Here is a 12,500-nt window from a genome sequence, read left to right on the forward strand (position 1 = left end):
CAGGAGCCTTTTCAATGTAGGTGACTGTAGGGATTACATGGTCGTAATGTATGGTGTATAAGTCATTTCCAACTGTTCTTTAATGTTAATGTTCCCAGGATTTTCTGCTACATTGGATGTTTAATTTGTTACAGATGCTCCTGTAGAGGTACATGCATACACCATCATGTCTTGCTGTGTAATATCCATCTCCCAAAAGAACCTTGCAACTTGATACCAGATGACGCACACTTAGCAATTCCGTATGGCAGAATCAGAATCAAATCATGTGTGTGTGTGTGGGGGGGGGGTATACATGAGGGCTCAAATTGTTTGTTTCAACTTGTTCTTAATTTTTCTAATAGTATTTCATGAAAAAAAAAATGTAAAATTTAACATATATTACATCTAAACAAATAATAAAAAAAAACTTATTGCTTTCATCTTCGTAGCTTCCTTATTTTCTGCATTAACACCTTTTCCTCACATTTTTCACTTTAGCAATGGTATCCGAGCAGTGATGCCATCTGCTTTGCCTCGTTTTTTTTTCATATAAAACAACACTAATACCTTACGTAAATATGTTTATAAAAATAATATTGAAGGTAACACGTTGTGTGCATATGTTTAATGATATTTCTACTAACAAAACAATAATTCGTGTAATCTCTATTTAGATTTAAAAGAATAAAAAAACTAAAACAATAAATCAAATTATGTGGAATTTTGTTAAACAAAAAAGGGTATTTAAAACATTACTAACCTTTTGAGTCCCATTTCCTGTCGTAACCTGTGAAAAAATAAACGAAAGAATAATTGGTGAAAAACCGAAGCGTATTTCTAATTGTTTACACATAAATAAATATTTCTAATTGTTTACACATAAATAAATAAATAAATAAATAAATATCGTGAAAATAAAACAGAATCATGGATGATTTTATTAATTTCACAATAACAAAATTATTGTTTATATGTAATAATGTGTGATATTATGGTGGAGGCGATAGAGAGCTTAGGTTGGAAAACGGCCGAAGTTGTCTCAACTCGAAACCACATTATGGAAAAAAAAACATCCAAAAGGATTATGTTAAGCATAGTTGGAGAAATTGGAAATCACGACATTCCTTCGACTTAACTTCAAGAGGGTGAGCAGTGTACAATGCTAAGCATTTCATGAAATGTTTGAAACCAATAGCAAGTTAGCGAAGACGATAGTTAGAGACGTGAATGATAAATGATTGTTTCATTTAAATTCTAATTGATTTTTTTAATTCAGGACAATTGAAACTTCATCAAGTTATTTAAAATATATTTTTATTAATATTTTTTAAATGTCTTTTTTTATTTTAATTATTAAAATTTGATTAAATTTAGCATTTTTTTTCACATTTCATTTGTTAACATGCATATTATTATTATAGGATATTCTATCCACTGATGAAGTTCGTTTGTGTTGCAAACTTTTTTGATGGCGACTAATGGGAAGAAAGAAAACTTTAGAATGGTTGGCTCGCCATAGACTAATTGCAGATATGTGAAATGGTTAAATATGTCCATCGACAAAAAGTCTGCAGTACAAAATTAAAAAAAAAATTAAATCTATATTTCCAAAATAAACTCAATTTCATGAAATATTTTTAATTTAAATTAATTTCATTACATATTTTTATTCTGCTATGAAATCTTTTTTTTTTTTTTTGTAAAAAGAAAATGTTGTAAATACCAATTCTTCTGAAATAAAAAGAAACATAGAAACTGTTTGAATACTTTTCTTTCGTACCGTATTGTGATTTTTATTTTTAACCAAAACCGGAAGTACTAGGGAGCATTTTATAACTGGAAGCTATTTTGGTCGAAAACCGTTTCGTACCGACTTTAATTCGAAATTTATTTTATTATATTCAGTTGGTTAGTAGTTTTTAAAATCTATCTTTAGATATTTCTAGATCGAAGAAAAATATTAAACTGCCCAGCACAGCTAGAAATGCTATTAATTATATCAAAAGTTTCAAATTAAATAGCTTCTCTAGTAAAGTAGTTAATCTTAACTTGTTTTTTAATCTCTCCTAAACTGTAATCTGGTATTATTTTTATTGGATAGATCCAAATCGAGAATTCTAAATGGTCACCCATCTAATACTGACTAGGTTCAACGTTGCTTAACTTCGATGATCTAATGAGGACCAGTGTGTTAATGTGATTATGCTGTATTACTATTGAATCAATTGCTATATTTTATGTGTTTTCAAATCTCATTATTGCAATCCAGTTTGTATGTGTAGAAATTATAGGCCAGGGCTGAGTGTAATAGTTTTTATGACGTCTTATTATATATGGATATCGCATAATATGGTATCTTTATTGCAAAGTAACAAAAGTAACACTATCAAAATAATAAATGCAAATAAAATTAGATAAAAATCCAACAAAAGAAGAAAAGAAAAATTCTAAAATGTAAGAAAAACAAAACAATTTACTTACTCCAATATAGTCTGTATACCAAAGACCATGCATATCTTCCAAGTACAGCATAGTTTGGAACTCTAATAACAAACCAACTGTATGGGACGTTGGCTATCCTTTCGACACCGAGCATGTACACTTCTCCAATGGCCACAACAAATACTTTGACATCCTCACGTTTCAAGAAGTCGGCCTGTTTTGTGGTCCACAGCAGATTGTTTGTTCTGCCATTCGTGATGACGATGGCAACGCTGACCACATGGCGCCTGGCTCCATATCGGCGAGTGAAAGAGTATTTTCTGAGATATTTCAGTGCACGATTGCTGTATTCTTTTCCCCTCACATATGGAATCCTGTCGATGGCTCGAAGTACTTCATGAAGATTTTTGTGAGTGTTCAAGTTGAAGTCATCTCTTACCGAAGTGCTGTAGGTGATTGCACCAACTCTTACGTGGCTTGGAGCAATACGGAAATATTTGACGACGTTCTTCACAAAATGCTTCACTCTCCTGAAGTTTTTCAATCCAACATAAGTAGATGTGTCAATTACAAACATGATGTCCAAGCGGGCTTTGTCATAACCTTTGAAAAGAAAGAAAATACCTAGCATATATTATCTTAATATTTAAAAAATACGTTGTTTTGAAAGTATTTGCCAATATTTGTCAAAATAAATTCGAATATTGCCTGTTTTATCCACTCCATAAAACATTGGGTATTAATAAAATATAGGATTTAAGGTTGGTCGACTATTCCCATAGAAAGAATTTTAAAAAATTAACAATTACAAAAATGCATTGCAAACATCTATGATATAGTAGCAAGGAGACCAGATGTTGTCCGAGATTGAATGATGATTAACGAATGTTTCACATTCCTATAATTTTATTGTCACCGAAATCGATAAAACCGCCAATTTTTCGATCAAATGAACTGATTGCCTGCTCTAGTTGAGGACCCATCGCTATGCACCTGGAGGAAGCTTCACATGCCTACCCGCAGTGACTTAGTCCGCAATACATTGTAGTTTACATTGCACTGTAGAGAACATAATGTTAATTTTATAAAATTATTTTTATATATAATGGTTTGAATTAAAGTTTAAAATACAAAAGTTAAGTATCATGCTTCAGTTATGCTCTAAGCAGAAACATTCATTTCAAACGCGTCCCTATCATATCAAATAAACTACTCTTGATTTTATATGCCTGGCCTTACTGCTTGTGCGGTAATAATGGCTTGAATCTGTTTAAAATGCAAAGGTTAAATATCATGGTGCAATTGTGCTTTAAACAGAAACATGCGTTCCTGTCATATCAAAAAACCTACTGTTGATTTTATATGTTGGGTCTTTCAGCTTGTGTGGCAATAAAAAATACGCTTGTGATGTAAGGCTGCGTAAGGTCAAAATCACCTGTTCCTTCTTTCATCAGATTATTTTGATTATCAATGCTTATCAAAAGCTATTTCGATATAAAACTTATCTAAGAACACTGCCAGGCACATAAAGTATATTAGTCTGAAATTTAAAAAAAAAAAACTCGGCACAGCCGTTTAAGAGCCCATGAGAAACGAACTCTTTCTCTGTCTCACACACACACACAGTTCCTTTTATATTATTATTATTATTATTATTATTATTATAATAGTAGTAGTAGTAGTAGTAGTAGTAGTAGTAGTAGTAGTAGTAAAGATAAAAAAATGACAAATGTTGTCATCCCTAATACGTAACACTGCTAGTTTTATCTGTTGCACCTTCAACAGAAAAAAAAACACCGTTAAGTTTGGACTATTTTATAACAATATTCTGTCCAATTATTACATATTGTTGTAATATCCTAATTCATTTCCCTTCATTTTATACCCTCTGTGCAGGCTAGTTCCTGCTTGTTTGTAAGATGCTTGCTTTACATACGTCATCTCACGTTAGTTTGCAAGATCTTATATTTATAAAAGGACTGTGGAACGCCATTTTCTTTCAGTCGGCGTCTGTGCTTTCTGAAATACTCAGCTTTTCTTATCTATTATGATAAAGTCGATCCACAAAGAATACAATTAAAAATAATTTTTAAAAATAAATAGTACATTTGTGTAAGCCCCTGTAATATTGTGGTCGAGTAAATGCTGGTATATGTTAAGTTAATTATCAGCTGCCATCGCAGTTTTTTTTCTTTTCTATTTTAGGAGCTCATGTGCCTTTCGAAGCAGCAAAAAAACAAAAAACAAAAACAAAAAAAAAACACTTATGAAACGGGCACTTCATAGCAGAATGCCGCGGTAACCTCTTCCATTATGCCTTGTATATAAAGTTATTTTAACGTATTTCGCCTGTGTTTTACCAATTTTTGCTATCAAACGCAAAATTATAACACTAAGGTTCCCCATTTATGGAACACGTTACCATGGGGCTGCTTCCATGCGAATTACAATATGGGTGTCTTCAAATCCAATGTAAAGAGATTCCTGACATGACTCACCCCCACAATATTCCAACTTGGTTCTGATAATAATTCAATCTGATTTTTTGGAGTTGATAAGTGGTGACCATTTTAGTAAAAATAAATAAACAAATTTCCTGCACCAAAAACGCCTGTCTGTTAAGGTTTGAGAAAAGAATAGCTACCTCACTGAAATTCATGGTGGTTAATGCTTGGCTTGCATATTGTTTCGTTCGAATGCAAGTTTTGTTTGTTTTCGTATAGCGTTTTTTGTGATTGTTAATTTCTCTAATGTGTTCCACAAAAATAGTCGATGGAGTTTCTTTTTAATACTGGTTAGTATTTAAAAAAATCTAACAACTTTGAAAAAGAAAAACAAATCAGCAGATGGTACTAACCTGGAAGCTTAATTTCTTCTTTCACTATAAACAGAAAAAAAGAAATAAAATTTTGAGAAATGGATTTCAAATTGAAAAGCAGTGTCAGAAACCAACATTAAAAATGCGTGAAAAAAATTGAATAATTCGACCTCCTATCTTTCCAAGCTTATAACTACTTGAAAAATGTAAGTCAAACCCTAAATTTTTTTCAATTAAGGAGCAAAAACCAAATTAAAAAAAATAACAGGTTATGCAGTATTTGTTTTTTTTTTAAAAATCGGTTTTCTTTAATAAAGATTTAAAGAAAATCAACGAATTTTAACTTGCTTCGATAAATATATGCATATATAAATTCCAAAAATCACTTACCTATAAAAAAATACTATTCAATGGGTACTTCCATTATTCATTGTTAAGAATTTATCCATATTTATATTTTAAATTCCATGTATTTTTTAAATAAAATAATTTTTTTAAACAACTATTTGAAAATACCGCCATTACGTAAGCATTGTTACGTTTTAGCGAAACGCCGGAAGCGGTGTTTATTCTTGTTTTGAAATACGGATGGACAGAAAGAAATAAAAACCACACGTTTGCGTTAGCCGTCTAGCCTTGTGCGTGAAGAAATATGTGTCTCCATAGTTTAAAAATACTCACATTTTACTTATAAATTTTTGCCTAAAAAAACAGTTGAGGATTTTTTTTCTTTCTTTTCTCAAAGAAATACATGAGTTTTTTTATCTAAATAATTTAATATATTTTATTTCTACTTTATGGAGTGAATTTTTTTTAATATCTAAAAAAAACATTGAATGAAATAGAATAAGTCTCATAATTAAACGAAACTTTCTATGCAGTATAAGAACATTATAAGGTTTCACTTTTAAAAAATCAACGTGGTTATTAAAAAGGTTTTAAACTTTGGACTTGACAGGTAAATTTGCAACTAACTGAATTTTTTATGTTTGTTTTAAATTAGCTTATTTTATTTATTGATCTTTTATCTTCAATTTGTGATGTATAAATTTGAGGTGAGAAAATTGATTATTTTCATTTTAATAGACATTTCAAAATGGAGGAGGTGAATTTAAAAAAAACACTTGTCTAGAATATTATATTCGGCTTATTGGAAAGAGCATAAAATTTCATATTGAATCTGAAAATATCGTAAAAATTGAACTAATAGAAAAAATTTGATAGATTTTAAGTAAAAAAATTAACTCGTAAAATTCAATTGATTTCATTATGTAAACAAAATGGCTGCATGAAGGCTCACGGGCACTTTGTAAACACTGTTTTTTGTTTTAAATAAAAAATAATATTTCTATTATTTTTTAAACGATATTAATAGTTTATTTTGGAAGTATATTCCATAAAGAAAATAAACAACCCACTTTAAAAAGAGAAATTATGAGTTTTTTTATATTTTATTTGCAGTTTTCTGTTAGGGGTGTCAAAAATTCCCCCAAAATTCTGACTCACCTAGTGGTACACTTAAAAAAATCAGTTTTACAAACAGGTGCCAAAAACATAAGCAGAATTTTACTACACTTGGATAGAATAAAAGTTTTACATTTTATCTTAGAGTTAATATATAGTTTGTTTATGGGGTACTTGTGCTATCTTTTTAGATATGATTTACTAGGTAAATTCAATTTTTACGGTATCTTTTGTTTATTAAATTGTTCGCTGAAAGTACAGATTAGTTTTACACAGAAGCCCATCCCGTGTAAGGAATGGGTTTCTAAATAATAACGTTATTTCAGCATGGTCCGTATTCTGCATTAGTTTATTCTGCTTGTAAAGATAATAATTTATAGTGAATGTATAGAAATCTATTTCATCTCTGTTTTAAACATAAACACAAAGAAAACATTTTACATACCTTCTCGTCTATATTTTCTGAAAATTTCTCGATTATCTGAAAGGAAAAATTATTGAGAAGATATATATATATATATATATATATATATATATATATATATATATATATATATATATATATATATATATATATATATTGCATACAAAATATTGACAGCTAATCAGGTATATGAATATTATTTATATCCCTCCCACGGTGGGATGATGTGACACAAGGGTCGGAAAGTGGGGTGACACTAGAGGAAGAACACTCTTGCCTGCAAAGTGTCCCGGCAGTCCTGTCGACATTTCTATGGGAGCGCCTCAAGCAATTAGCAATAAACTAACCCTTTCCCCAAGGGAGAAGATAAATCCTAGGAAGGTGGATCTCCTAGAACTGCACAGAAACAAAATCATACATCAATAGAGTAAAAGTTATTTCAATAATGGCCTATAATCTTATTAGCTCAAGTACTGAGGGGGTATTCAATAAACAATGTCCCTGTCCTACTTCCGGTTGTCTGATCCAACTGAATTTTTGCACATCTAATGATTTATATATCTAGGGGCTATGTGGAAAATAACATATCTAAACTAATTGTGGCTTCTGATTTACACGTATTTGAACTGAGTCATATGTGAAATAAAGCCTGTTGAGTGCTGTGCAGTGATCAGATCTTTGTATTTGAAAGGACATTTTAGGAAATGAAAAAAACACATGGTGATTATGCTCCATCATTTAACCTTGTAAAACGCTGCCATGGTGAATTCAAACATGGTCGGAAATATGTGGAAACAGATCTCAAACCTGGTTGACCTTTTGGCAAATATGACATATGTCAGTCAAGTTAAGGCTGCCATTTTGGATCTGTTACTATGATGTACGGATCAAAGTAAATGCAGTGGACTGAAAGAAGGCAAAGGTACAGCACTTCACTAGTAGGTCATGTTTACAGACTTATGAGACTAGGACAGAATTGTGATAACAGATTTTCTGGCAGATTTACCTTGTGAAGGCACACCTTGTGTTCCCTGATAATCAATCAGGATCTCATAGTGTTAAATAGTAGGGACCCTACGTCAATTGTGATTAAGTGTGCTAGTGTGAAGTTTGATAAAGGTCATATAAATGCATAATCCTAGATCTGTAGAAGGACATAAAAGTTGAGGCGTGGGAGGACAATAGGTCAAGCAATGAATGACCGATGATGAATTACGTTTTTGAGCTGAGAGAAAACGACCTAAAAACAGAAAAAAATCCCACATCCTAACGCTATGAAACGTGGACTACTACCACCACAACTTAAGTGACAAGACAGTAGGTAAAATTCAATTTTGTTGATGACATGTCCATAACGACATTTGTTTAGTTGGCACATCTCGAGATGGAGAGGAATACGAATCTGCAGTGAGTGCTTGTCTAATAAGGTCCCAATTGTAGAAGAAGGAATTACATTAATCGAAGCAGTACAGTATATGTAAAAGGCTTCCTTCAGTCTTGACAGACTATGGATACCCACTGTAAGTGTGCCTGCACGTGAAATTTTTGAGGCAAGAGTTGCGCAATCTCCAACCACACCTCTCCTGAGTCGATATTGTTGAATACCAGTGTCAAGTAGATATTCAGGACGACGGTAAACAAATGCCGAGATAAGCGGAGAGCACATACAGCGCCTAGAATTTCCAAATGGTCACCCATCTGGTACTAGCTAGGCTCAATGTTTCTTAACTTCAGTGATCAACGCGATTAAGCCATACATCGATATATGTAATTATGTTAGAAGCAATAAGCAATACAACAATTATTTAATGTACAAACTAATGAGTGAAATATTTTTTAAAAATACATGTATTGTTAAAAACACTTACGCATATATTCCAAACGTTCTTCATAACCTGAAGAAAATTGAAAGAAAGAAAAAGAAATATAGATATAAAAAGTATGAAAATTAGGAAAACTAATATATATATATATATATATATATATATATATATATATATATATATATATATATATATATATATATATACAAAGATGCGATAGAGGTAAAGTGGTCTCGCTTGTTTTCTTTTCCTTATAAAGGAAATGGTTTCCATAATGTTTTATTGTTAAAGTGTTTTTTATTCAAAAAGTCTGAAGAAAGGCTGTTCTTGTGAAAATTTTCAAACGACATAATGTTTGAATTTATCGAAATGGATTTGAAACAATTGTAACTAACAATGAAATACACTTTTTGTCGCTATCAACCCATTCTTTGAAGTCTTGTTTTTTTTTGTTAAAACAATATATATGTATGTATATATATATATATATATATATATATATATATATATATATATATATATATATATATATATATATATATATATATAAATTTTATTTAAATCTTCTTAAGAGCATATAACAGTGTTTTATTCAGGGAGTTAATTTTACTCGTTTTGAGATGGGTGTTATTTTGATTCTGGATGGAATCAATTGCCCCATGAGAACGAGACAAAGTTTTTTTATATTCAATTTTTGTGTAGAAAGAGTTGTGGAAAAGAAAATAATTCATCAAGTTTAGTTGTTTCTGGCTCAGTTCATGTAAAATATCAATAATTTATCAAGAGAAAGTTAAGCTTAAAATACAACCAACCTTTTAAGTCCCAATCTCTGTCATAGCCTGAAAAATACAAAAAGAAAAAGAAGTGTTTTTCTTTATTTGCATATACAGTTCAAACAACGTGAATTATAAATACTGTTTATGTTTTTGTCTACAAAATCGGAAATGAATTGCTAAAGAATGGTGAGAAACATGAAGCACTAACAATACCTGTGTACCGACGTTGCTCGAGAAAATGCAAACAATCCAACAACCTCTTGCTTCCACCACTGAACCTCGTGTTAGTATTTTTATTAAGAATTTTTACTTTCTATTCTCTCTTTTATTTATTTATTTTCAATTTTCTTATTATTTTGTTGAAGATGGAACATCATACGAGGTGCCAGATATTCATTCACTATCTCAGGCATACTAAGAGATATTTTTTAAGATTCCAACCATCCTTTTAAGTGCAATTTTCTGAATCGCTTTTGCACTTGGTTCACCAGGTATATTTGCCAGATAGTTTTTGAAATTCTTTAAGAGTTCGGTTGCTCCTATAATTAATGGAATGTCTTTCTAATTATAATTAATGGAGATTTTTCTTGGATTCCAGTTTCTTTTCATGCCGTACACATAAGCCATTGGTATTCCATTATCTTTTCTCTCTCGGCTCTGTTTGATCCAGCATCACTAGGGACACTAACTTCTACTATGGTTGCTTCTTTCTCTTTCATATTCCATACCACTATGTCAGGTTTCATCGATCTGTTTTCCAATTTTCAATTTATAAGTAAAAACTGGATTCATAATCAAATTATTTATTTTAAATAGGATTTTTAGAAAGTTATTTGTGGTGAGAGATGATACTCTCTTACTTGTTTGCTTAACCACTGTGTGTATAGTGAGCTTTGTATCTAATGCACAAAGGACGTGCTAAAGGTAATGCCTCCTATTTTTGTTCCGCCCAATTAGATCAGAGGGGATCACAAATTGCATTGTAATGATGACTGAACTTATGAATTCATGACCTGAAAGTTTCATCTCTCTGTTGCAGATATTGACGGCGTGAGACTCTAAGAAAGCAACCCCTGTCATGGACGTGCTTCAGAAGTGGAGATGCGTCATTGAATTCCTCCATGCAGAAAAATATGAACCGATCAACATTCACTGGCGTCTGTTGAACGTTTACAAAACCGATGCAGTTGATGTTAGCACAGTTAAGAGATGGGTTCGTCGATTTCAGAATGACGACAGAGTTGTAAGGGATAAAACGTGTTCCAGACTTTTATGACCGAAGTATCAAAAGAAACTACTAAAAGTGCATTGAGAATGGTGTTGACTATATAGAAAAATAAATTCGGAAGCACAAAAGGTTGCTCGTTTTAATGATACTACTTCCGCCTTTGTAGCGTTTGAACGTTTTACTTTTATAGTAAAAAAAATAGGAGGCCTTACTTTTGAAACGACTCTCGTACAATTCTGAACTGGGTTGGAATTTGTTGAAAATCAAGTCACTTCCTCAGAAGTGAAGCGATTGGACCAGAAATTATATTTTCATGAAAAATGCAAAACATTTACCGACGATATAAAAATATTTGTAAATAGAACTATGTGTTATATTAAGATGAAAACAATTATCGAAAACGATAAAAACGAATAGTTAATTAATGAGCTGTCATTTTTTAAAGCAATATGCAAATTATTTAACCTTATATTGTAGCGCTGTAATAAAGACAAACACAGTGGTATAGCTAACAAAACGTGTATTAGCAAACGCATGTTACAGAAGTCATGATTCTGGGGCCATTACTGTCACGAATCACTCTCCAATAATGTGTTATATGTAACTATATTTATAGTCTCTGGGTAAGTCCATTGTTCCTTAAATAGGTAGATCAGCTTACTCCATAACACTTTACGATTCGACCGCATATACACGATCAATTTGTTAGAAGGTATTGTTTTTTCATTGTATAAATTTGAATTTGGCGTTTTAATCTTACTGTAAGTGCAATTAACGGCCTAACGGAAGATACAGCTTGGTACATATCATATACAGTAGAGGTTACGTATTTGACTTTGTCAAAAAATAGGGTGCTATAGTGGCATTGTTATAGCATAATATATCCTTATATATTATTATAAGTTTAGATAAAAAACAAATGAAAGCAAAGCAATTAAATACCAAAATAAGTAAAATAAGTAAACGTTTTAAAAGCTATGTGACAATATACTTATAGTTTTTAGCAATTTGCAATCCTATTAAAAAAAAGAATACTAAAAAAGAAAATAACAAAAAAACTTCATTCATTTTTCCTTTCAGTGAATCTTCATAAGTATTAAAAAGTTGCAACTTTTACTTTGTTTTGATTAAAAACCAGTTTTCTTTATAGTAAAAGTAAGTTAGCAAAGATTTTTTCCCCTGGAACATTAATAATTCTTAGTAATTTGCAATTTAGTACTGACATGCAGAAGTTCAAGTGTAATGTGAACAGACATCTTGCTGCCCAACTCCCTACATAGTATCCCTGCAACTTATGTCCCTAGTAGTAGCCCCTTACATCAAAGTGGTACCGTGCCTTATTTTGCTTGAAAATGTAATTAAAAAAAAATCCTCTCTATTTAAAAAAATGAAGCTTTTTTTTAAACAGTTATTGATACGTATTGATTTCATAAACAGTGATTAAAAAGACGTTTCTGTGATAAAATGAAAGAAAATTATTTAGTGATTAGCTTAAAAACTGGATTTCTTTTGCAATTGTTTGCGTAAATTTTTAACAAAACCG

The 12,500-nt window shown here is 31.0% G+C and overlaps 1 protein-coding gene across 50 annotated transcripts in view; it reads right to left on the bottom strand.

Annotated features, from left to right (window-relative positions):
- The window catches only part of LOC145303484 (uncharacterized), a 578,993-nt gene that overhangs the window by 455,852 nt on the left and 110,641 nt on the right, over nucleotides 1-12,500 (bottom strand). For all 50 annotated transcript variants that reach the window (XM_080144904.1, XM_080144905.1, XM_080144871.1 and 47 more), the window contains 6 exons: nucleotides 9,766-9,792; nucleotides 8,999-9,025; nucleotides 7,152-7,187; nucleotides 5,282-5,305; nucleotides 2,464-3,027; nucleotides 743-769 (listed from right to left, as the gene is read on the bottom strand). In XM_080144904.1, the coding sequence (XP_080001030.1) occupies nucleotides 743-769; nucleotides 2,464-3,027; nucleotides 5,282-5,305; nucleotides 7,152-7,187; nucleotides 8,999-9,025; nucleotides 9,766-9,792 (705 nt within the window). The remainder of the gene's footprint in view (nucleotides 1-742; nucleotides 770-2,463; nucleotides 3,028-5,281; nucleotides 5,306-7,151; nucleotides 7,188-8,998; nucleotides 9,026-9,765; nucleotides 9,793-12,500) is intronic.

This window comes from Euprymna scolopes, chromosome 19 (assembly GCF_053919585.1).
Source record: "Euprymna scolopes isolate OS-2025 chromosome 19, ASM5391958v1, whole genome shotgun sequence".
NCBI lineage: Eukaryota > Metazoa > Mollusca > Cephalopoda > Sepiida > Sepiolidae > Euprymna > Euprymna scolopes.